This window comes from Monodon monoceros, unplaced genomic scaffold (genome assembly GCF_005190385.1).
Source record: "Monodon monoceros isolate NGI ecotype Baffin Bay Population unplaced genomic scaffold, NGI_Narwhal_1 Super_Scaffold_8, whole genome shotgun sequence".
NCBI classification, from domain to species: Eukaryota; Metazoa; Chordata; class Mammalia; order Artiodactyla; family Monodontidae; genus Monodon; species Monodon monoceros.
The window spans coordinates 8,588,269-8,614,887 of NW_021703785.1; the positions used below are offsets into that span (position 1 = coordinate 8,588,269).

The 26,619-nt window shown below is 39.7% G+C and overlaps 1 protein-coding gene across 7 annotated transcripts in view; it reads right to left on the reverse strand.

Annotated features, from left to right (window-relative positions):
- The window catches only part of TPP2 (tripeptidyl peptidase 2), a 68,016-nt gene that overhangs the window by 38,247 nt on the left and 3,150 nt on the right, over positions 1-26,619 (reverse strand). For 5 of the 7 annotated variants that reach the window (XR_003791724.1, XR_003791725.1, XR_003791726.1 and 2 more), the window contains exons 2-8: positions 21,807-21,935; positions 12,729-12,824; positions 11,005-11,109; positions 7,903-8,027; positions 3,727-3,890; positions 1,788-1,942; positions 1,086-1,162 (exon numbers count right to left, since the gene is read on the reverse strand). Coding sequence is in view for 4 of the 7 variants with exons in the window: in XM_029210164.1 (XP_029065997.1) it covers positions 1,086-1,162; positions 1,788-1,942; positions 3,727-3,890; positions 7,903-8,027; positions 11,005-11,109; positions 12,729-12,824; positions 21,807-21,935 (851 nt within the window). In the remaining 3 variants the exon portion in view is untranslated. Of the gene's footprint in view, positions 1-1,085; positions 1,163-1,787; positions 1,943-3,726; positions 3,891-7,902; positions 8,028-11,004; positions 11,110-12,728; positions 12,825-16,013; positions 16,455-21,806; positions 21,936-26,619 lie in introns of those variants that run through there. The other 2 variants (XM_029210167.1, XM_029210166.1) reach the window with 2 other exon arrangements.

The window sequence follows — 26,619 nt, forward strand, 5'->3', positions numbered from 1 at the left end:
TGGTGGGTGTATAGGGATGGTGGGTGTATAGGGATGGTGTGGTGGGGGAGTGGGGGAGAGGTGATCAATAAGTAAACACTCTAAATAAGGTAATTTCAAAGTTAGTACTATGAAGGACAAAGAGGTGAAGCAACATGAGGTCAAGGCTAAGCCAGTGGACTTGGCGGTGGACTTGGCGGCAGGAAGATCCTGATGGCACAGGCATGGGATGGGGCAGTGAGACATGCCCATGGAAAACAGTGAACATACGTAATAACTAAGTTTTGCTGGGAAAGTAAGTGAAGGCTGTGTGAAATGAAGAGGTTTTTTAGTAAGTTAATTTTAAAGCTAGCAGGTACTAGAGCATGTCTGTGTAGTAATGACAACCCAGGAAAGGCGAAGGGTGATGCTGGAGCAGTCTTTGAGGAAAGAGGAGATGAGAGCCAGATCGTAAGTGCCTGAGTGGCTTTCGATCCCGGCACTTCTTTCATTACAGAGCAAGGGAAGGCAGAAGGTTGGGTCAGACAGGTCACAGAAAGGGCATGGAGGTTCCCTCTGAGTGCTTCTGTTTTCTCTGGGAAAGAAAGACGTGAGGACATCAGCTGAGGAATGAAAGGGGAGGTCGCTGAAAGGCTCCAAGGAGAAAAGGAGGTGTAAAATGGCCGTCCAGGAGTGCAAGGGCACGTGCAGTATGACCAAAGACGACGCTGATGAACATCTCCGATTCGCGGTCCTAAACAAAGTATGACATCAGTGTGACCTCCACAGACCCGGGCAGATGAGTTGTGGGATCACTGAAGGATCTGCCAGGCTTCCACAAGTCTAGATTTTGTCAGGAAAGTACACCTGGAAGAGGTCAGGCTGCGTGTGGATGAGGAATTCTAGTGACAGATGGGCCCTCGGGTCCACCTGGCTGGCTAGGAGGGGAAAACTACATCAAAGATGTGACTGTGGGAATGGGGGCGGGGTTCTCAGAGACAGACAGTTATCATCCACCCACCGAGTCTGCTCTTTTTCAGTTGTGATATCCAATCCAGTTCTAAAAAGCATTCAATACTTTTCATCAGCTAAGCTTCTATGGCTGACAAGTGCCAAAGAACACTCACCCAGAATTTGGCCAGTGAGTTGCTTCTCCATAGCTGTAGTTGACAAGATCACACTTATGATTTATAACCTCTATCATCTATTGAAAAGATTAAGAGTCCAGTTTAGGCAGCCATTTATAGAAACAGATGAGCCAGTACAATAAAGGCATGGAATCCCATAGTTTCTTAACCAATTGTATTCCAATTCAAATCTAAATTTATAAGTTATTCTCAGGCATATGGTTGATAAACTTAAAAAAATGTAGGAGGGAGTCACAGAGTACAGGAAGTAGTCAATAAGAAACAAACTAGCATTTGCAGAGCGGAGCTGGGGAGAGGAAGGGGGATGGAATGGTTCTTATTAAAGTCTAAATTTGCTAAAGTAAAATATAATTCATATGTTAAAATGAAATGCAGAATAATAAATTCTTCTCACACTGACAGAGCAAGCTGGCTAAGAGGTCTTTTTAGTTTTTAAAGTAGCTCCAAACAGCTTCCTAAGGGATTTACTAGAAGTGAGAGTATAATGTAAATAATACTTTCATGGTTTCCAAAAAACTTTATCCTAATAATTTTCAATAAAAATATATAAATGAATTAAGCATTTTTGCTTTTAAAAACAAAGTCCTATACACCAAATACAGTTCCAATATTTTTTGTAAAGCCAGAGCACGATGATCATTAATCATTAGTCTTCGAAGTCAACAGCTCACAAACACTCACAGCTCTGATAAGGCCCGTGCCCGTTTCCATTGTGCTTAGTCTTGTATCACCAATCTTGATGGAAAGAATCTGAGCACCAGGAGCCACGCCATTCCGTTCAGGTTCTTCTGGAAAATGCCCGGCAGCTATACTGGCTACGTGTGTTCCGTGAGCTCCTAGAGGCAAAAAGGGGAGAAGATGACAAAACATCCTCAGAGACTCCAAGTTTTAACCATTAGATTCAATTTGCACATTATTAATCACAATAAAAGTCATAGAATAAAAATACAGTCTCATCTTAACATCTAACAGTGTATTATTATCTTAAGTCTCTTAACGATAATTCACAAAAAATGAATTACACACACTATTCTGCCATCCTGGATTCTACCCGTTTCACTGAGAGTGAAAATGTAAGTCACAAAGGTGAGAAAATATTTGCAACATATGTAACTGACAAAGAGCTTATATCCAGAACATAATCTTTCAAATTCAAAAGAAAAATGGGTAATACACTTGAAAAAGCATTTCCCAAAAGAGAATAACCAAATGGCAAATATATGTATGAAAAGATGTTTAACTCCATTAGTCACCCGGAAAATACAAACGAAAGCCACACTGAGATGCCTCTTACTACAGTTCTGAGCCTGACATGGCAACCGTGGGTGGGGCCATGCACTCACACTCTGCTGTGGGGCGCTAAGGGAGCAGCTGCTGTGAAGAGGAGCTCCGAGAGTCTTAAATAGGCAACCACCACACCCCACCAGTTCTCCCAGACACTGGTCAAATTAAACAAAAACATATTTCTACAAAGACCTGTACGCAACTGTTGAAACAATCCAAATGTGCATCAACAGATGAATGGATAAACAAACCATGGTGGATGCACATGACGAAACACTACTCAACAATAAGGAACAAGCTAGTTACAGTCACAATATGGATTCTGAAATAGGCAGGCAAAAAAAAATTTTTCTTCAATTCCATTTATATAAAATTCTAGAAAATGTAAAGTAATCTAGAGTGGACAGAAAGCAGTTCAGCGGCTACCTGAGGATGTGCGTGGAGACAGGGCTGGGTTATAAAGGAAGACATGCCAACTTTTGGGGGTGATGAATATGTTCGTAATTTTGACTGTGGTGATGGCGTCCTGGGTGTATGCACATATCAAAACTTACCAAACCGTGTGTATCCATATGTGCAGTTTCTTGTACTTCAGCTATACCTCAACAGAGCTTGGGGAGGGGGAGGGAAAGAGCTGGCTGTCCTACTTCACTCTCCTTCTCCCTCCCCAGAAGTAACCACTACCCTTACCCTGAAGCTGGTACACACATTCTTCCCACCTATGTTTTCATATTTTTACCACACACACACACGCATAAACATAATATAGTACTGCTTGGCATGTTTAAAAATTTTATACAAATGTTTTACCATGAATAATTTTTTTCAGTAAAGTTTATGTATCTGAGATTTATGCATACAGGAATATGTAGATTTATTCACTTTCATTCCTATATAATGTATTCCACAGGATGAATAATACAAGTTTTTTAAAAAACCTATTCTTTTGTCGATGGGCATTTAAAAAGTTTACAACTTTTTCAAAATTACATAGAATGCTGTAGTGAGGATCCTTTTACCTGACTCTTTGCACTCATGGGTGAATTTTCAAGGGTTAATATTTGGAGGTGAAATTACTGTTCATAAGATGAATTATGCTGATCTATTTTTTGTGGTTGGACCATGCTTATACTCCTCAAATGGAGCCTACATGGTTATGGCTTTAAAAAAAGCCAGGGAATTTCCAGGGAATCAAGTCACATCCATTATTCCAGACCTAGTTCTTTAGTAGGGATCATTCGATTAAATTCTCTATAAGGCTGCTTCTGGCTAGAAGAATTTGTCATCTGACCACTTTGTAAATTTATCTCTAGTTAGCAAATCTGAAGCAGAATACCTCCACTCGTCACTATGGAGAGCAGGTTTCCATCATCATATATATTAACAGAGTAATTCAACATCTCAGCTGTGCCAAAAGAGCCATATTCCTGGGCCTCTCTGTAATTTCTCAAAACAGTAGATTTACTCAAATCCCCGTCTTCATTTGAAGCAATGCAGGCTCTGTAAGATGAGAATAAAGAGTAGGTAATAAAATTTATCTCATTTTCTTACTTTTTAAAAAATCACACAATACTGCTTCTGGGATATCTTCTCACCACTCTATCTGCTTTTACCATAACAAACATGGCAACTGCCTGTTTCATGGAGTAGACAGTAAAGATTAGGTAAAATAACTTACAGGAACCAGCCCTTAAATGAAGTCATGTACAGAGCACTTTAGGAACTGTCCTTCACGAAACTCCAGGCACAAACCATCTATCTGCTTAAGGAATCAGACCAAAGCTTAGCCTCGACCTTTAGAATAGTTTAGGGTGATTCTGACAACACAGTTTAGGCCCTGCTTCCTTCTGATTCTTTTAGAACTGATTTCATGAATCCAACAGCATAGGTGGGCCCTCAAAGCTAGATGAACTATACGGAGCCTCGGACGCACATTTATAACAGCCTTAGGCAAACATTTGTTTTTCACAAGAAGCATTTTCTACAGTTTTATGGTTGTCCTCCTGTCTGCTCTTTCCTCATTTTATTAACTTTTTAATTTTTAAAATATATATTCCAAACACTTTAGAAGACAGTCTGATGAAAACTAAATAAATCTAAAACAGTCATAAATGAAACGTACGTCATTTAAGGGTCAACATTACGTGTTTAGCTATTAGACCTTTCTGCTCGTTTTCTAAATAAGAACAACTGTGTTTTAACAAGCTAAGTACATCAATCACAATCGCTATAATGAATTAATGGAAGCCCACTAGTATAGTGTAGAGAGGGCGTTATTATAAATACTAAGGCATACATTTCATTAACACACTACAAAAGAAGAATTTGGGAAGAAGAATCTCTGAAATCATCGGTTTGTTTTTATGTATACTCCAATGTGTGCCTAAAATGATTTACGGCATTTCAAAAAAATAAGTACAATATAGCAAGACACAGGAGAATGAACACTTACGGGGAAAGTAAGGCATAGAGAAAACAAGCAGCACATCAAATGGAATCAGAGCTGAGGTTAGCGGATAAAACGTATGCCAACAAATCTTCCACATCTGCTAGCACCGTTGATGCCAAAAGCAGCACCGTTGATGCCAAAATTTAAGTACCTGGCCAGCCTCCATGCTGGAAATCACTCTCCAGTCCTCCCTTTCCCTCACACAGCCCATCACACACTAAACGGCTAACAGTTCCTCCATCATTCTCTGGATCTTTCCCCTCTACCCTCAACCCCCTTTCCTACCCTCTGCTCAGCTAACTTGTGCTGACCCTTCAATGACATCTCTCTTGACGCTTCCTAGTCAGGTTCAGATGTTCCCAGGGAGTACTTGCTTCCAGAGTCTAGAGTCCATGGAGCAGCTTCTAGAGAGTCTGCTTGGTACAAAGAAGCTATTTGCCAAATGGTGAAAGAAGGCATCAACATCTTCTAACAACATTCTCACAGCAAATACTGTGACACATTTCACAGCACTTCTTATAACCACCATCTACATGGAGGGACTCAACAATTCAAGCACCATATCAAAATATAAATACAGAACTTAGTGACTTCACTAAATAGCTCCACAGAGGGCAAATGTGAACATGGTGCAAGGGTATACGTTTCTGAAGGTCCGTTTGGCTTAACTCAAGGGACAGTTGTTAGAAGACAGAGAAGGCCTGTGGACAGGATTAGAGTATGTGTATGTGAAAAGAATCCACACTTTTCATCAAACTCTCAAAGGAAAACTGAAACGAGGTCAAAAACCACTGAAAAGAAACCAATTAATAGTCTTTCCTTTACGTAGTCCTCTATAAATAGTGTTTCTCTGACCAGGTTTTGCTCCCTATTGAGGGACAGCACTTGACACTATGCATCCTGGCAAATACTTGAGTGCAGTCATACTAGGTTACCTGGTTAAGTGCAGAGACAGGGGTTTAACAATTAGTAGAATTGTGTCAAGCGGAGGGCAGACCTGACATTCTTGAAACAAAACAGACACTTAAGGTCACTTTACCTCCCCTCAGAAATGCTTGGCATTTCTGACATGAGACATGAGAACACCTGCAGACAGTGCCGAGATTTGCCTTAAGGTGATTCAAGATCTTTAAGATTCGCTTCAAAAAATTCTGGATCTAACTCTGAGGTGGGGTGGGGGAATCAAAGTCCCATACAATATATAGTATTGTGCAAAACAAGTTAGATTATTTCTAGTAGCACTTGAAAGCATGATTCTGCTGTGTTTTTCATTGATTATACTAACATTTTCTAAAATGTTTTCTAGTTATCACAGATTTCACTTCACTTTTTGATTAAATTTCATTTCCAACACAAAAATTCTTCAAGATGTCTCAGCATACTGTTGACAAACTATTACACTTATCACTTTCTTTGTCAATTGCCTTAAAGACCAAGAAAACTTTCTGGAAACATACACTGGCCCCCTGGACATCCTAACCCCAAGCCATTCCCCTTAAGACAACGTAGTCCGCAGTGCTTTCAGCATCTATAGAAACACTTTAATTGAAACCACCTACTGCTCCACTACCCAATCCCCGCTAACATTAAAGTATTTCCTTAAGTCCTTTTGCGTGTTTTGTAGTAAATTTTCCGTGTCACTGAATTTTGTATCTAGTATTTTCCTCACACTTAACCTTACCTCCTTTCCCATGACAAAAGTCACTGAAGGTTTATGACTGGGAATGACTGTATTGTGTTATACCACGGGGTAGATGTCCCAAAATTTACTAAACCATATGTTTGAACAACTTTTTAATATTACAAACACTTGATCAAAGCTTCTGCAAAGCTTTTGGAAAAGAACTGTTCACAATGTGTGCACACCTGCACATATACACACACCAAAACATACTACAATACATGGAAAAGTTGCATGAATATCAACTATCATCTAGATTGAAATATTGTTATATGCAAATATTTTATTACCACTTTCAGGCCCAAATGGAGTAGAGATTTCCTATTCAACTGACAATTTTATATACCCATTATCAAAGATGAGTTATTACCCACATCTGTGAGAGGAAAGTCCCCTTTTAAGTCGGTGCATTATAAACTAAATAACAAGAGACAGCAATCAAATTACCATATCTTGTTCTGTGTTTGCCACATCTCGGGAAACAATTCTTTGCATATGAGCAGGGACTCAAACTACAAAACAATTTCTGGAAGGGTCCCTGGTTTATTGTGGTGACCCTGAAACATGTACATGCCCAAATATCTGTATTAAGAACATATTCCTGCTTCTACACAGATCGTAATTCAAGAAGACACACTAGCTGACATAAAGGAACACAACTTCAGTGTATGATTCACTAAGAAAGAAAGTAGAAAATGTACGTGATAGGTAACTTGGTATAAATCATCATTATTAGTAGTAGTAGAAGCAGCAGATACAGCTTACCCTTATCCAGTACCTACTATGTCTAGAAACATCAAATTTACAAAACCCCCTAAGGAGGTACGATTATTATCCCAATTAACAGATGAGGAAATAGGCCTAGAGAGGTGCAGATAAAGCATTCAAACTCACATGCTAGGATTCCGTCTCAGATCTGAGCTCTAACGCTGCCGCCCGCATCACGCTGCCTTTCTTCAACTTAGCTACTAGGTCTCTGTTGGTAAATCTTTACCCAACTTTCCTCTTCTGCCCTTAAAACTTTTATAGTAGATGCTTTGCAACATCCTCGTGCACTTACTTTCCAAACTGCCCAGCTTCAATCAGGAACATTTCTACATACACCAATCATCAACCTGCTAATATTATCTGTTTAATGTCTACTATCTGGTTAATGAAATAAGATTCTTTAAAACAGCTAAGGGTCAGCTTCCGTGTCTAAAATACTAAGAGGTTCAAAAGGCTTATCTAAAACTACCCAAAAGCCAATTTGGCCCTCAAGTAGCTTTGCTTGGAGATATTAATGTCACATAAACCAAATCTCTGGGCAGTTCTGAGGGTTTAATGTTCTTCAGAGCAGATAAAATGATTTTTAAATGAAGAACTGGAAACACACTGCTTACCCCCAGGTCTCACCATCATGCCACACCAAGCAGTCATATACAGGGCCAGGATCACTGTATTTTTTCTCAAAAGAGTTAAGCAATTCCACTTGACTCTGAAGCTCCTCCTTGATTAGTTTATTTGCCTAAACAATTAGAACAGACATTAATATTAGCACATTTTGTGCTCTTGAAAGGTGATATTAACATACAACCAAAGACACAGTGTGACCCAATAGTAAAGTCATTTTACCCTGGAAAAATGTAAGAAAATTTTCTTTTTATATCTGTGCAACTTGTAGTCCAGTTTAGTGGCAGTAACAATTAAAATATTAAACAGTAAAAAATACTTCTTTTACTCACTATCATATTCAGTCACTCCCTACAGCTGCTTTGGGAAAGACACGGTGCTACACGGTGGTGCTATCATTTGGCCAAGGGTGTTGGTCACATACCTATAATTGTATAATTCATTTCCAAAAGTAATGCTAAAATTGTTATAAAATAGTTTCTCTATCGACTTTTAGATTTTTATATCAGGAACATTTCCATTTCAAATTTGTTTCTTAAGAACCCAAATAAATAACAGGAACCATGAATAGTCGTACCTCTTTTAGAATTCGCTAAGTTAAGTACATACTATGTTCATGACCAAGTACATACAAGCTGCTATTCAACCACTTTCATCTACAAAAACGGGAAATTCATATGCTTCAACCTAGGCACTTTTTTAAACTACATACTATATTAGACTGCCCTACATTCACCTGAATAGTCCTCATGAATAAAAATTTAAGTTTCACACGTTCCCAAAATCTGAAGTTGTGCTTCATTTTTATTTATCCAATATATTCAACATTTACTCCTCCTTAAGGAAAAAGACAATTATATAAACAATTCTGGCATACAATATAAAAAGGATAATTAAATTCAGATCCCTCTTCTATAAAGTTCGTTGTCTATATGTAGCACCTGAAATACTACATTTCACGTCTCCAGTAGGAGGCTGAAGAACAAATCTTGATCTAATAGAAGATTATACAGCTGTTAAAAAAGGATGATGTACACAGATTAATAAAAGTTAAATGTGTACGTAGATCTATGCAGGCCAGTGGTCCTTGACCCAAGCTGCATGTTAATTAAAGCTCCTGAAGAGTTTTAAAAATGCTTGCCTCCCCTGCAAGGTTTTGATTTAATTCCTCTCTAGGGCAAAAGCACTGACAGTTTTTAAAGCTCCTGATGTGACTCTAATATGCAGCTAGGGCTGAGAACCACTAATACAATTGCATTTCTGATTAAGAAATGCACGCCATTAGAAGCCTAAATAGACATTTCTCCAAAGGAGACACACGGATGGCCAAAAGGCATGTGAAAAGATGCTTAGTATCACTAATTATTAGAGAAATGCAAATCAAAACTACAAAGAGGTTATCACCTCACACTGGTCAGAATGGCCATCATCAAAAAGTCTACAAATAATAAATGCTGGAGAGGGTGTGGAGAAAAGGGAACCCTCTTACACTGTTTGTGGGAATGTAAACTGGTGCAGCCACTATGGAAAACAGTATGGAGATTCCTTAAAAAACTAAAGATAGAGCTACCATATGATCCAGCAATCCCACTCCAGGGCATATACCTGGAAAAGACGAAAACTCCAATTCGAAAAGATACATGCACCCCAGAGGTCACAGCAGCACTATTTACAATAGCCAAGACAAGGAAGCAACCTAAATGTCCATCAACAGATGAATGCATAAAGAAAATGTGGTACATATATACAATGGAATATTACTCAGCCATAAAAAGGAACGAAATAATGTCATTTGCAGCAACATGGATGAACCTAGAGATTATCATACTAAGTGAAGTAAATCAGAAAGAGAAAGACAAATACCATATGATATACTTACATATGGAAATCTAAAAAAATGATACAAATGAACTTACTGACATAACAGAAAAGACTCACAGACACAGAAAACAAATTTATGGTTACCAAAGGCGGAAGGCAGGAGGGACAAATTAGGAATTTGGGATTAACAGATACACACTATTACACATTAAATAGATAAACAAGGACCTACTGTATAGCACAGGGAACTATATTCAATATCTTGTAATAATCTATAATGGGAAAGAATCTGAAAAAGAATATATATATATGTATGTGTAACTGAATCACTTTGCTGTACACCTAAAACATTGTAAATCAACTATACTTCAATAAAAAAATTCATTAGAAGAAAAGAAATGCATGCATTAAAAGAAAAATTCAGAAGGACAAATGTCAGGTTGCTGTTACCATCCCTGGGCGGTGGCATTTCAGAGGCTTTCACTTGCTAAACTTTACATACCTGTGTTGCCCGAAAGTTTCTGCAGCTAGCACTCATTATTTTCATACTAAACCAAGAATTATTTTCATTTTATAAACTGATTCACAAAGTGCAACGGCAAGGATGTTGAACAATGGGAGCTCTCGTACGCTTCCTGTGGAACTGGTACGATCACTTTATGACCCATCAAAAGACAGGCACAAGAATTTTCAAAATAGGATTTTTCGTAATAGCCAAAAACTGAAAACAAAGCAAGTACCAATCTGCAGAATGGATACATAAATCGTGGCCCATCAATTATATAGCAAGGAAAGTAAACTACTGCAACACCCCACACATGGAGGAATCTCACAAAAAACATCAAACGAAAGCAGCTACGCATAGAAGAACACACACTGTATGATTCCATTTTACAAAATTCAAAACAGGTTAAAGCCGTTCGATAAGTGTCGGAAATCAGGATGGTGGCTGCTTTGGGGAGGAAGCAGCAGTGAGTAGGAAGAGGCAAGAGAGGGGCTGGGGTGCTGCATATATGGGGTGCTCACTTTGTGACAATTCATGACAATACACTTAGGAGTTATGCACTTGTACGTGTGTGTATTCTATGTTTGTTAAGAACTTTTAAACAATTGATAGACACATATGTAAAGTGACTTCAGGAAAAATAAGCAAAGAAAAATTAGTAAAAGTAAACAACATAAAACTTGTGAAAAAGAGTCTATTAATTCTCTAAGAACTCTTAATTCTCTGAGAACATGGTAACGTTTAAATAAAAGCGACTAGCACCAACTTGGGAAGGGCAATTGTTGGCAACGTCGAATTCTTCCTGCTTTCGACAGGCTTCTGCAAGGGCAACTCTGTGAACAGGGTCCCACATTTTTTCCTTCCGTTCTTTCTGCAAAGACAGAAAAATGACTTTCCAATGAGGTTGACAAATATTCAGGTAAACCTAGATAGTCGTTTACAGTTGTTATGAGCTGGGATGCTATACAATTCTCCTATAAAGGTTAAAAAAATCATTTATAATCAAGCTGATAAAGCAATGGATCAGTTATAAAACACTGATTAGCTAACTCACCACAACTAGGTTTTAAGAGAACAAGTTTACCAAGGCACAACCAAATGTATTTTTACACATCATATGTCCCAATTTAAATCCTTCCCTTCTCCGAGAATAACTAATACCATGTCAGGTGACTGAAATCCCAGTCATTTGAAGAAAACGTTTATTTTGAACCCTTACAGAATTGGGAAATGCCTTCAGCCAAGAGCAAGCAGAAGATAGGAGTAAGAGTGCCTGCAGTTGCATTTTGATGGACCTGCCAGCTTCCTCAATCTCCTTCCTCTCTAGCCTGTTTTTTCCCCCATCCTTTTGATAGGGGATCCGCTTTCATTTAACCACTCTATTTATATGTTAATTCGTACCTTAACACGGTTGATTAAATTTAATATAGTGCATAAAAATACTATGCATTTCAGCCTGAAATTTTAAAATAAAATAGTATCCAATAAAAGTTAAGTGCATTTATTTTTTGTATTTTTTTTTTCCAGAATGATTGGAATCTGACAAATAAGTCAAGGTTATATATGTAAAGTACTGAGTAACTTCCTATGGTTCACTGACCCCTGGAGAAGCAAATCACAATACTAGATTAGATAAAAGGGCCCACAGGTCTTACCCGTGAGGCCCCTTTGCCAGGATCACATCTTGTTTTATAGCTGAAACCTGTATGGGCTACTAGTGTCAGCAGTCCTCTAAAGAAGCACTGTCCAATACGGCAGCTACTGGCCACATGTTGCTATTAAAACTTAAATTTTAAAATATTACATAAAATTAAAATTTCATTTCCTTAATCATACTAGCCACATTTCAAGTTCTCAATAGCTACTTGTGGCTCATGGCCACCATGATGGATGGATAACGAACATTTCAAACCTTTCCATCGTCACTGAAAGGTCTATTACGTTGTCTTAAAGCAGGCTCCTTCTCTTTCAATTCACAGTTCTTATCTCTCTAATGACAGACTGTGTTTCCTATCCTTCAGCTGCTTTAGGTCTGAGTAATTCTTTCCCTAATACTGAATGATGACTGGGATCAAGCAAGCTAGGTAAAGACTAAGAAAATGGGACAAATTACCATAGAAACAATAGGAACGGGAATAAATAGGGCAATCCACTTTAAATCGACTGTCTTTAACTTCTCTGAAGTTAAAAAAAAGTCCTTCAAAAATCCAATGAAAGCATATCCCATCTCCCAGAAAAACACAAATACACAAAATTTGAATATAATTTCAAGGTACTCACAGATTCCCTAAACTTATCCATGTATCCAAGATTAAGAACCATGAATGGGTGACATTCCACTGAACAGAATCTTGCTTTAAGCAGTCACCATTTGAAAGCCTCCCAGACCCCCCAAACAATTAAGTTAGTGAGATTTTAGGAAATGTTTTTCTTCAGTATGAATAAAATTTGAGGAAGAAAAGAAGTCACTGATACTAGATGGCACGTTACCTGTATTCTTTCCTTGAGAGCCTTTGGATAGAAATCATAGCCGTTTTTTATGCCAATGTGGTATCTGCCTGAGGGATTTGTCCAGCTCGCAGGAATCTATAAAAAATAAAAAGTAAATTTCTCACTCACTAAATGCTTCCCAATTCTAATAATATAGCACTGGGGAAAAAGGTATTCGAATGGCTCAACTTGGATGAGCAGGCTCATATGTTAGAGCAACATTTTTAATATTCTAAGTTGCCACTTAATATCTCTCTGGCTCTTTTTTTTTCCATCAATGAGATGGTTTAAGGAGAATATCTTTCATTTACACAATGCTTTATAAAGTGCTTTCAACATCACATTAAACCACTAAGACCTTCAATTCCCAAGCATCAAGGACACCTCACCTCCCCCTTCACCACTCCATTGCCCATCAACCAGGGGGGAGGGAAGCCACTTACAGAACCTCTCCACCCTTAGATTTCCCATTAAGAAAAAGAACTTCTCTCTCCTCTACAATACTATAGGGATATGCCCAGATACTAAAAAAAAACCAGCTCTTTGAGTTCTTAAGAAAAAAGTTCTATAAAATCATGTTAATTACATATAACATCTTACAATAGTTTTTCCCACTATCTCAAAGTATTTAAAACTAACACTTCCAGCTTTTAATTAACAGAATGATGTAAAGAGTATGCCCAGTTTACAAACAGAGAAAGCAAAGAAGCAAAAAGAAATTAAATTGCTGGCCCAAACAACAGAAAGGTTGAAAAGAAAACTGGAATCTAGTTCTATCACAGAGACAAAAACTTGGTGTAAGGGATATGGATTTTAAAGTCAGATAAACCTGGCAGTGTGCCCAAACTCTGCCACTAACCAGGTGGGACCTACAGGCTTCTGCTTCCTCATGTGCAAAGGGAAGAAAATAATCTTTACCTTCCAATTTGCATGAATAATAAGATGCATGAACATCAACTAACTGGAAATGTCAATCAAGACAACGGGGACCCTTCATACTCTTTGTCATCACAGGACCCATGATCACTAAAAACAGCTTTTAAATGCGTACAGATTATGAAGCTGAACCATCAACCACTCAGAGCTGGTGGACTGACTGGTGGTTCTTACTTGTGCAGGATCTTTAACCGACTCTTCCTCAAGTCCCTCTTCGTCAAATTATTCCCCAGGTAGGAAGTCTCTGAAGGAAATTTTCTCACAACTAAATACAGGAAGACAATCATTCACAGCACTTCAAAGATCTACTGACTTTAAAAAGCACATGCTCATCAGCGATCTTTTCTCAATCAACTGGATGTCTGGAGTTTGTGAAATTTCAAATATGCTGGCACACAAACCAGTGCTTTTCATTCAAAGCTTATCAGCTTACTTTAGAGAATAGAGATTCTTAACTCTAACATTCCTGCAACAGCCCGTGACATAACCACAACAATAAATAAAGCGCTGCAACAACAAAAAGGTAAGTAGTCACTAGCTGGCAAATCCAAAGACTACTTCATCACAGATGTCTCACGACACAGGTGGCTTTGTAACCCTATACGCTAGCGACAACTTCTTTGTGCAAAGAGATTACAAAAAGCTGTGAAATGCCAAAGGATTAAATGGAATAACTAATTAAAATGACTGCAAAATAATCAGGTGTTAAGACAACCACAATTACTTAAAATACGTATATAATACAATAAAAGTAATCCAACAGACATAACTTATATTTAATCAAAATGAGACCAAATTCTGCAGGGTCCATGAACAAGATACTTCTCAAATCACGACTATATATTTTCCTCAAAGTAAAGGCAGACTAGTTACTTACAAAAATTGAGCTAAAAAAAAAAAAAATCAGAAAATATAAATTATGTATAATCATGGCTCTGGCCAGCTAACCTTAACCAAGTCAGAGTGAAGCTAACTTTACTCCGAGGCAATTATGGAGTATGTCATTTTACATATTTGAGTATTTCATAATATGAAGTTACTTTTGGTCTCTTTTAAGAATCAAAGTGCTTATTTTGACCATTTTAAGCTGCTCTCTTTAAAAAGAGTTTTAATTACGTGGTAACCACAATGTGGTAAGACCGATTTTTAAATGAGAAACAGAATCTCTTTAATTTCTAATTACACCTCATTTCCCCTGACTCTTTTTTAAAGAGAGGATTCTTAACGAATTGAAGGTTCTCTTCACGAGACAAGTGTCATCATGAGTTGTTAACGTTCCACGCAGGAAAATCTGAGTTTCTGCCTCAGAACTGTACTTCAGACTTGTCAGCCTCATGGTCCTGCCAGGACACATGGACCCTCTTTCCTTCAGCTATCACTGCATCTAACTACAGTGCTAAACCTGGCCAAGGCATTCACGGTCTCTGGACTAACCGTTTTTTTACCATGTAAGGCTAAATACTGATGATTTTAAAAACTGACTTCAAGTTAAATGTGGTAAAGTTTTAGAAAGCGCTGTGCTCCCTTCCAAATGCTACTAAAATTAGAATAAGGAAAAGGAAAAAACCAAAAACCCAAAGGACAAAGAATGGGCAATGAGGCTTTAGAAGCCAAAAGTCACCACATTTTGAAAGTTGCAAAGTAAAAAGAAGGCACTGAAAATTAGTGGGGCAACTATGGAATTTTAATACATGGTGTTGGGACAAGTGGGTCTTCAGATGGAAAAAAGGATACAGGACTCTTATTTCAAACTAAGTATTAAATCAATTCCAGGTGACTTCTAAGAACAAATATGAAAAGAAGAACGATGAAAGTTTTCAGAAAATAAATATGGGAGAATATCTTCATGATTTGGGGACAGGAAGGATTTTTTTTTTTTTTTTTTTTTTGCTATCAAATACGATTTTAAAGAACTCAAAGCAGTCCATCATATTTACTCAGACATTTTGCTTCTTTTGCTAGTCCTTCATTTCTGCTGCTCCATGTTTTCTTCCTGTCTGAAAAGCCTCTTTTTACTATTTTTTAAAAGTGTATCTGCTGGCTATAAATACTCTTAGATCTACCTTATCTGGGAACGTCTTTATTTCACCTTTTCCCCGAACATATTTTCACTGGATATAGAATTTGCAATCGACAGATCTTTTCTTTCTGCACTGGAAAAATGTTGTACCACATCCTTCTGGCCCCCAGGGTTTCTGATGAGATAGCTAAAGTCATTTGAGTATCTTTGCCATCTATACAATGGGCCCCTTCTCTCTGGCCATTTTCAAGATTTTTTTTCTTTGTCTTTCATTTTTGGCAATCTGATTAGAATGTTTCTGGGCATGAATTTCTTTTGGTTTATCTTACCTGGGGTTCACTCAGCTTCTAGAATTGGTAGGTTTATATCTTTGCCACACTTGGGAGATTCTCTGCCACTATTTTTTCAAATATTTTTTTTCCAGCAGCACACTCCTCTTCCTCCTTCTTGGGCTCTGATGATGCAAATATGTGACCATTTGTTATTGAGCTACAAGCTCCCAAAGCTAAGTTAGCTGTTTTTCAGTGTTTTTCTCTTCAGTATCTCCACTGGTTGATCTTAAAGTCCACTGACTCAGACTCCTCCGTCATCTCCATTCTGCTACTACATCCACCCAGTGATGCTTTCTTAAAATTTCAGTCATTTTAAGTTTCAGTTCTAAAACATCCATGTGAGTGTTTTTACAGTTTCTATATCTTTGCTGAGTGTATTAGTTATTGCTGTGTTATAAATACGACAAACTTTGTGACTTAAGAGAACACACTATTTACAATCTTACACATTCCATCAATCAGAAGCTGGCACAGCTTAGCTGGATCCTCGACTTGGCTTCAACCGAGGTGCTGGCCAGGGCCCCACTCTCATTTGGCACTTGACTGGTGATGGAGTTCCCTTCCCTCTGTCTGTGAGACTGAGGGCCACTGATTTGCACTGGTTGTCAGCTGGAGGAAGGACTTCTTAAGACACAAAAAGCCCCAAACAAAAAGGCAAAAGATTGATATCCAGCTACATCAAATTTAAGAACTCCTACTCATCAAAAGACATCATCTGGAAAGTGAAAATATGAGTACAGAGTGGGAGAAGACTCCCGAAACACATGTAACCCAAGGACAGGTAATCCCACAAATCATAACAACTCAGTATTAAAAACAAAGGGCAAATGAACTCGAAGAGGCACTTCACAAAAGAGGAAATCCAAATGTCTAAGCAACATATGAAAAGGTGCTCAATCATATTAGTAATTAGAGGAATGCAAATTAAAACCACAACGTGATACAGCTAGATTCCCAGCCTATAAGCAAAATTTTAAACGCCTAAAAACACCAAGCGTTATTAGCAGTGCAACTATTAAAACTCCTATATACAGCTGGTGGAAATGTATTTTAGTACAAACACTTGGAAAAACTGTTCGGCATCACCTAGTAAAGGTGTATCTCTATGACTCAGCAATTCCACTCCTAGAGGTACACATCCTAGAGCTATCTGTACATGTGTGCACAGGATTTGTTTGCAAGAATGTTCTCTAAAGAACTGTTAGTGACAGCTCCAAACTGGAAACAACTCAACTGTTCCCCAGCAGAATGGACAGAATGTGGTGCATACAAACTATGTCACAGGCACAGCAATGAAACTCAACACATCATTGCTCCATACAAATCATGGCTGAATCTCATAAATCTTGCAAACACCCAGGAAAAGAAGACATGAAATGACACACAAATGAGGCCATTCATATAAAGGTCACAGTAGGCAAAACTAACAAATATATTCCATGTATCCACATAGAGATGGTAAAACTGTAAAGGAAAGCAAAGAAGAGATTATCACAAAAGTCAAAATGCATTGTGATCTGGAGAACACAGAAAGCTTCTGAGGCCTGGCAACGCTCTCGGTCTTATCTGGGTGGATAAAATGGCGTCTGTTTAAATTACTCATTAAACTGAACATGTGTGTTTCATGCACTTTTCTTCTTGCCTGTACAATTTACCATGAAAGTTGTTATCCTTCTATTCACTCTTTTGCTTCTACCTGCTCCTACGAGTACCGCTGGCCATAAGTAATGGACTGCCAGTTTCTGAAGACAGCTTAGAACAGCATCCGTAGAGAATGAGACGGCAGGAATCTTCAAAGCACCTAACTGTCATTGATCTTAAACTGGCAGAAGAATTAGACATTAACCGTCAGCAGTTTACAGGCTATTTGGAAGAAGCAGAAGTAGAATACAGGTATTTGACTCATTTTAAGGCACGGTTAAATCAAAGAAACTTGAAGACTTTACTGTGTTGCTTTCTGAAAACTCTGTACTAAAGAGTTCTGAGAGATCCCACTAGCTAGAATCCCAGTGACTAACAACATTATTCTTTTTAATGACTACTGCAAAATATCTGAACACCTGCACATGCTTGAAAAAAAATTAACTGAACATGTGTGTAACTATGGTCTGTGTATGGCTGGAGAAGGGAACTGTAACCAAGAAGACGGGTGGAAAGTCGGTATGAGGACCAATTAGTCCCCAGCTGCCTACCCCCACATCCTGCATGAAGGTGATGAGCGACAGCTGGGATGTGAACTCTCTAGAGAGGTCTACATCCTCTCTAGAGAGGATGGGAGAGACGAGGCACAGTGAAGAGTCTGCAAGAACTCTCCCCGGGTGCCTTTCAAGGCTCAGGTCCCCAGATGCTGAGGGCCAGGCTCCTCTCTCACTCCTCTGCCCCCAAACTCCAGGCCAAACAGGCGAAGGTCCTCTTTGAGGTAACTGGGCATCTCAATGGAAAAAATATACCATATACGGAGATCCTGGGGCCTCCCATGATAGTATCGTGACCCTACAGTGAGACCCACACCACAGACTCTCCACAAGCAGGGAACTTCCAATCACCTTTCATGTGCCACTAAATCAGAGACAGCTGCGGTGAGGGGACACCCGAGGAAAAGTGCTCAGGTCAAAAGCAAAGCACACGGAATAACAGGCCGGGGAAGCAGGAGGAGGGTCGGGAGGAGGTGAAGGAAAAGGAGAGCAAGATCAGGAGAAAGAAGGAGGGCAGAAGGAAGCAGAAGGTGAGGAAGAAGAGGAACAGAAGAAGTCATGAGACAGAACTTTTCAAGACAATGATATTCTCACAGATAAATCACTGTATACATGACACAGAAATGTGCTCTGAGGGAACATGAACAGACTTCTGCAATGAAAAATTGGCAAAATTCAATACATGAGCTAGAAGAAAATGTTGAGAACATCTTGGAACTCTCTCAGGAAGGAAAAACATCTTGGAACTCTCTCAGGAAGGAAAAAAATCAAACAAAAGCAATGAAGAAAAGGTAGAAAACTGGAGGATCAACTAAAGAGGTCAGTGTCCGCTTAACAGGAGTCTCAGATAAAAGAACAGCAAAAAAGTGGGAGGAAGTAACCCAAGAGACAATGCAAGAAAATTTCTCAGAAATGAAGGACCAGAGAGCTAAACCCTCTTCTTCCACTTTTAATTCTACAGATAAAGTCTAAAAGTAGGGGGTAAAAATTAGAATAAAAAGTATTTTAGCTTGTCATTTAAAACTCTGAGATAATATATCAAAGCCTTAACCTGGTTGGGCAGGAATTGGTGGTGATCCATGGAAAGGGGAGTGAACTTTTCTTTAGAAGCCTTGTAGAAGGTTCTTTAAACTATGTAGACATATTGGATACAATTAAAAATTAAATTAAAAAAACTCACTATACTGATGGGCTGAGAACAGTTAATAGCACAGCTAAAGAAATATTTCACCAAGTTGAGAAAGGATGTAAATACCGATCTATCAATTTTCTGATCTTACTTCACAGCCATGTATACAATACACTAATTCTACCTTTAAGCACTAGTAACATTGCAAGTGTGGATGGTTTATCTAGAGCATGGGCTACAACTATTGAAAAATAGATTTTTGAGGATACTATTGATACTTTATATGATTCTAAATCTGCCTGACTTACTAGGAATGCTCTCTAGTTTCCCAGAGTACTGTAACTCACAGGAATCCCAGGTTTCTCTTTGAAACATACTCTAAATAACAAGTTGACTTGGGAAAGACAGGCAAAACTAGAGCAATTCAGATGTGCAGAAAGTCATTTCCCTGCAGTATTTCTTTTTAAAGCACATGGTGCCTTTGTCAGCTTGGGCCACCATAAGAAAATACCACAGACTGGGTGGTTTAATAACAGACATTTGTTTTCTCACAGTTCTGAAGGGGCACGAGATCAGGGTGCTAGCATGGCCGGATTCTGGTGAGACGACCTTCCTGGCCTGCAGGCATGGCTTTCTCATGGTGTCCTCACAGAGCAGAGAAAGCAAGCTCTCCCTTAGAAGGGCACTTATTAAGGCGCTAATCCCATCATGAGGGCCCCTCCCTCATGACCTCATCTAACTAACACTAATCACCTCCCAAAGGTCCCACCTCCTACTACCATCACACTGGGTGTTAGGGCTTCAACATACGAATTCAGGGGTCACACATGCAGTCCACAACACGCAGGAAAAGAAGCAAAACTGGGATATGAATGCCTGCCTGTGACAGGCAGCGGAACTGTGAACATAAGGAGATACTACTCCTATGATTATGTTATGGGAAGTAATATGGCAAAGGTGAAGGGCTTTTTCAGATGCAATAAAAGGTCCCTCATCAGGTGACTGAATTCATCAAAAGGAAAGTGCCCTGGTGAGCCTGACCTAATCAGGCAAGCTCTTTAAAAGAGAGACTGGGGTCACCCCCGAGGTCACAGAGATTCTCCTGCTGGCCTTGAAGAAACACGCTGTCATGAATGAATTCTCCCAACAACAAGGTGAACCTGGAAGATGATCCTGAGCCTCAGTTGAGACCACAGTCCCAACCAACACCTGACTGAGGTCTTGTGGACCTCAAAGGACCACAAAGGACCTCAAAGGACCTCAAAGGACCACGACCACAAAAAGTCGTGCCCAGACTCCTGACCCACAGAAACTGTGAGATAGTAAATGTAGGAACATATGTGGTAAGCTGCCGTTTGTGTTAATTTGTTGTGCTGCACAGAAAACTAATACACTGCCGTGACGATCTTACCTGAGAGACAAGGTCTAAACATGATTCAGATAGATGGTAAAAGATGGGAAGTTAAATATAGCTCTTTAGATATCTAAATAACCACAAATTTACCTTCCAAACTAATTCTGCTTATTGTTTGAAAAGATAAGAGTACTGAAACACAATCAAATTCTTGCCATCTAACAAACCCATTAGCTAGTATCTCATGAACTGCTTTATGTTTGTTTCCTAATCATCTTTCATGTTAGCTTACCCCAGCCTTTCTGCCAAGTACATGGAATAAGACAAGGTCAGATATGTAAGTCCACAAATATTAAAGCCTAAATATTTCAAGTTCAAGTTCCCAGAAGGGAAAAGCGGAAGGCAAAACTACATTCTCATCACTTTTCCCACCTTTCGACTTAAATCTTAAAATTTTTAGAATACAGCAGCCATACTGGAAAAAAAAAAAATCCCAATTCCAAGCCCACTATCAAACAACAAAAACAATAACTTCCACTAAGATGGACCCTAAGGGTCCACACCACCTGGTACCCATGCCCTTGTAAAATCCCCTCTCTGTAAGCGTGTGCTGATCTACTGACTCACTTTGAATGAAAAGAACATGGCAGAGGCAACAGGCACCACTTCCAACATCATTTTATAAAGGGACCAGAGCCTCCACGTGGGCTCTCTCTGACTGCTTGCCCTGGGGAAGGCAGCTGAATGCTGTGAAGCAGCCGCATGGAGAGGCCCATGTGCTAAGGAACCAAGCCTGCCAATAACCACAAATTCCCCTTCCCCAGCCACATCAAGCCTTCAGATGAAATCACAGCCCTGGCCGACAGTTAGCAAGCTCAGGCGAGATCTTGAACAGAGGCACCCAGCTAAGTCACATCCAGATTCCCAACTCACAGAAACTGTAAAATAACAAATGTTTGTTGTTTTAAAGCATGAAGCTTTGAGGTGATCTGTTATATGGCAATAGGTAACTAATACCATACCATGAAATGTAAGGTAAAAACGTAAAATGCTTTGAGGTGATAGTACAAAAAAAAAAGAAAAAAATTCAATAAAAAGATAAAAGCTCCAACCTTAAGCACTCTTCCTGAAAGACCAATAATTTCACCATCTTTTGGCTCTACCACTGTAGCAGTGTTCACATCACCACTTCCTGTTGTGTCAATGATATCAATGATTTTCGGTCTTCCATCAGTTGTAACCTGAAAATTAAGAGACAATTAAAATATGAATTATAGATTTTAGTTTTTATCCTTAAAGCAATGCCAGCTCCCGTACGTGTGTGTGTGCATGCACATGTACCCATAACTAAAATATCCTATAAAATCTGCATTCATTTTAAAAAGAGAACTGAAGTTTTAAGCCAAAAGCCTGACAGATACTAACGAGAAGATTTAGTTACAGAAAACAGCACAGAATCCTTCAAGTGGTTTCATGTGTTCAGGTAGATACTTCTTGGGCACCTACCACAGGCCACACTCTGTTAGGTGTCGGGAGTACAGCAATGATCAGTACACAAAATTCCTGACCTCACACACTCTGTGTTACATGGACTCAATCAACAAGTCAAATATATAACATGTCAGATGGTAATCACTACTAGGAAGAAAATCAAGCAGGGAAAGGAGACAGGTGGTATGGGGCTTTCAATACTAATTAGGCTGGTCAAGAAAGGTATCACTGAGAAGGTTAACATTTGAGAAAAGGTCTGAAGAAAGTGAGTTTTTGGTTGGACAAAACTTTAAGGGGAAAATGTTTAATAACATTTCATTATTGGAGGTTACACTAACACTCAAACTTCTTAAATCAAGTTCAAACTTAGCACTCAAACTTGTCTCTCCCCAGGCCTTGCCATCTCGGGAAGCCAACACACACCCAGCTGCTCAAGCCAGAAACTTACAGAGTCCTCAGATTCTTTAGTTTACTCCTCACAACATATCTCTCAGGAAGTCCTCTTCCTTCTACCTCTAAAGTACAGTTCAGACCCACCTTCCCTTGATTCTTCACTACTGGTGTCCTGAACCTCTCCACCACCACCACTTCCTGCTCATATGCAATGCTGGCTCCCAGGAGGCCCTCCACAAGCAACAGCAAAGCCAGTCGGGTTGTGGCAGTCCTCCACTGAACACCCTCAGTGGGCTCACAGACATCGGGAGCGGACCCTGCCAAGGGTGCCAGTCACTCCCGCCTCTGACCACCTGGTCTCCTTTCAACTCCTTGGACACGGCCACCTTCCTCCTGCCTCGTGACTTTCTGTGCCAGGTCCTTCTGCTGGGAATTCTCTGTTTCTTCAGTTGTTCCACAGGTATCCCAGTCTCACCTTTCCATTTTCTAGTAAAATACCGCCCCCTTCAGAAAGGCCTCCCTGATGATCTCATTTACGTGCTCGTCATCCTAAGCCTGATTACTTTCTCACTGTACCTTGTTTCCTTCACAGAACTTAACTCAATTCGTAATTACTGTTTGTGACTCTTTACCTGTTTGCACTATCAGAAGATAAGCTCCATAAGGGCAACGGCTATGTCTATTTTATTCACCAAACTACCCCAAACCTAGCAGTGCCTGTTAGGTACTCAAGGCATATGGGATTGTTGGATGGCCTGACACAAATTACTTAGCATTAAGATTGATTTTCCTCAGCTGTGGTTTCTTGGCCAGCCCCAGACTTTCATTTGGGCCATGCTGACTGCTACAGCTAACAGTAATACTGAATATCCTTATTGCCTTTGTGGGAAAAACTATTTTGGGGCTCTTTCTGGGCTAGCTTTGCAAAGGGAATTTGCAGCATTCAAGATATACATGCTGAGTTACCAGCAGGAATCAGGTGTGGAGACACAAAAAAGACAGAAAAATGAAGAACCCCCCCCCAAGAGAGAAACAGGAATGTAAAAAAATGCCTATAGTGTGACAAGAGTACAGCCTTCAGATTCCTTTTCCACCCGGAGAATTCCCCCTCTTTAAGATGAAGTGTAGTGTCCATCACTAGGAGTCTTTCTGGTCTCACACCCTCCTCCCCAACACCAACTGCAGTGTCCTCAGAGCTCTGCAGTTAGGGTGCACCCGAAAGGAGGGGGGGAATTCACTATGTGGAGGAAACAAACACACTTTTTTTTTGACAAGGCAAAACTAGGGGGTGGCTGGTGGATCCCGGATCTCACTCCAATCATCGACCAACTGGGGGCTGACAGCTCTGTCAGGGGCCGCACAGCTGTTATTTTTATGTATGGTAATTCATCAGCTGGATGTTCATTTCTGGGGGGGCTGTCTATACTAGTAATAAGTATTCTAACATACTGAGAAGGCTCAAAATCATAATTAAACAAAAATCACTGCAGAAATCATACCAAACCCTGATAAAATTATGATAAAACTTAAATCAGGGGCTTCCCTGGAGGCACGTGGTTAAGAATCCACCTGCTAATGCAGGGGACATGGGTTCGAGCCCTGGTCCGGGAAGATCCCACATGCCGCAGAGCAACTAAGCCCATGCACCAAAACTACTGAGCCCGCAAGCCACAACTACTGAGCCCACGTGCCACAACTACCGAGCCCATGTGCCACAACTACTGAAGCCCACGTGCCACAACTACTGAAGCCCGTGCACCTAGAGCCCGCGCTCCGCAATGAAGAGCAGCCTGCACTCGCCACAATTAGAGAAAGCCCACACACAGCAACGAGGACCCAATGCAGCCAAAAATAAATACATATATAAATAAATTTATTTTAAAAAAAACCCAAATCAGACACTGATTTTGAAGGGACTGGCTAGTATCTTTAAGAATAAAATAAAATGAAAATAAAGGAATGAAGAAAAATGTAAGAAAATCTAACAAAAATAGAAGCCACTAAGAGGAAGTTAATACTCTCCTATAAAGTTAAAACTAGCCAGATCATGTACTAAGACCATAAGCAAATAATCTATTTTAAAATGTATTCCAAATAAGCACATAATTTGAAAGCTACACCACAGCCCTAAGAACACAAACCATTTGTCTTCGCTTTCTCGTTCAATGACCAAGCAACTTCGGTGACTTGAGATTGAGAATCACAAGAGATCACTAACAAGTCAGACACGGATCCCTCTCATTAGAAACCTCATTATGAGTGTGAGCAAAGGAAGAAAGCCTAATGGGATTTAGTGGTTTATTTACCATCTACAACTGCCACAAGCTTTACTCACTAGGATCTCTCTCTCATTAAAAATTCTCATACATGCAGTTACTCCTTCCTTCAACCATTAGGTAAAGGGAACAACTCCACTGGAGATAAGAAGATACAAGAGGGAGTTTAGGGTTAGGAAGGACAGGTTTTAAAAAGGCAAATCGGCTGAGAATTTTGCAGAGGCGCTCTGGGAGGCCAGGAAACTGAACTGCTAACACTGGAACTCTATCCCTCATCTTTGAGGACGGGGAGGGGGTACCATGGGCCTGAAGGCACAGTTACTATGAGGAGAGCTAAGGTGATAAGCCCTGGGAACGGGGTGGGAGACTGAGATGCTTACTGGGCGCCGCTGGCCGAACAGAACAGAAATGGCCCAAAGATATTCTCCCCGAACATCAAGAATCTACGTTACTTTGCGTCTCCACTGAAACAGTTACAGTGCAGTTGGTGAGGGTTTGTAGAGGATTGGAACAAAAGGGGGAAGGTTCGCAAACTATCCTGCACAAGCCAAAGTGAACGTATAAGCATCCACTTGAAATTTCAGGGAAGATACTGAAAATACTCCTTTAAGCAAAGAATGGTATGTCATAAACAAACACTATTAAATGTTATTCTAAGAACATAATGATGAATGAATAAGACAGGCTTTGCTTTCAGAAAGCTTACAATCCAGTTGGGAAGACAAATGAGAAAAGAGAACAGGACTTCCCTGGTGGCACAGTGGTTTAGAATCCGCCTGCCAAAGCAGGCGACACAGGTTCGAGCCCTGGTCCAGGAAGATCCCACATGCCGTGGAGTAACTAAGCCCGTGCGCCGCAACTACTGAGCCCGCGTGCTGCAACTACTGAAGCCCACGTACCTAGAGCCCGTGCTCCACAACAAGAGAAGCCACTGAAATGAGAAGCCCGCACACCACAAGGAAGAGTAGCCCCCGCTCGCCGCAACTAGAGAAAGCCCGCATGCAGCAACGAAGACCCAACACAGCCAAATAAATAAATTTATTTAAAAAAAAAAAGAGAACAGCAATATAGGACAATAAATAATAATGATAAGGACAGTGTCTAGGAAAGCATGTAAGAACACAAAAGCCAGCTTGGGGGAATCAGGAAAGGCTAACTGAAAGGGAGGTAATAAAACTTAAATTAATAGAGAGCACCCACTATTAGTAACCAAGTACATACCTATGATAACTTCCTTACTGTACTCCATTATATTTTAGTGAAGGTAAAATTAGAAAGACTTTTACAGGACTACTTCCTCCTTCCCAAACTGTTTTTTTCCCATGAGGAAATTGTGGACATTATCACATATATACATTTTTTTTCCATTCAACACAAAATGTTACAAGCACATTTCATACAAAATGAATTTGGATATATGCTTTCAAGGAATTTTAACTGAACCAGGAAAAAGGTATATAAGCCGATATACTAAAATGAAACATTTTAGGGAATTCCCTGGCAGTCCAGTGGTTAGGACTCCGTGCTTTCACTGCTGAGGGCCTGAGTGTGGCCAAAAAAAAAAAAAATTTTTTTTAAGTGTTATAGGATATGAAAAAATTGCTATGAGAGCAAACTGAATAACTGTCACCAGGGACCGGGCCTTACTCCTCTTTGAACCCCCAGGTCCTAACACAGCGGTTGGCACACACACATAAATACACAGTGGGGGGCTGAATTAATATCACTAGATAACCCCAAAGGTAACAGGTGAAGGCCCAGCTGG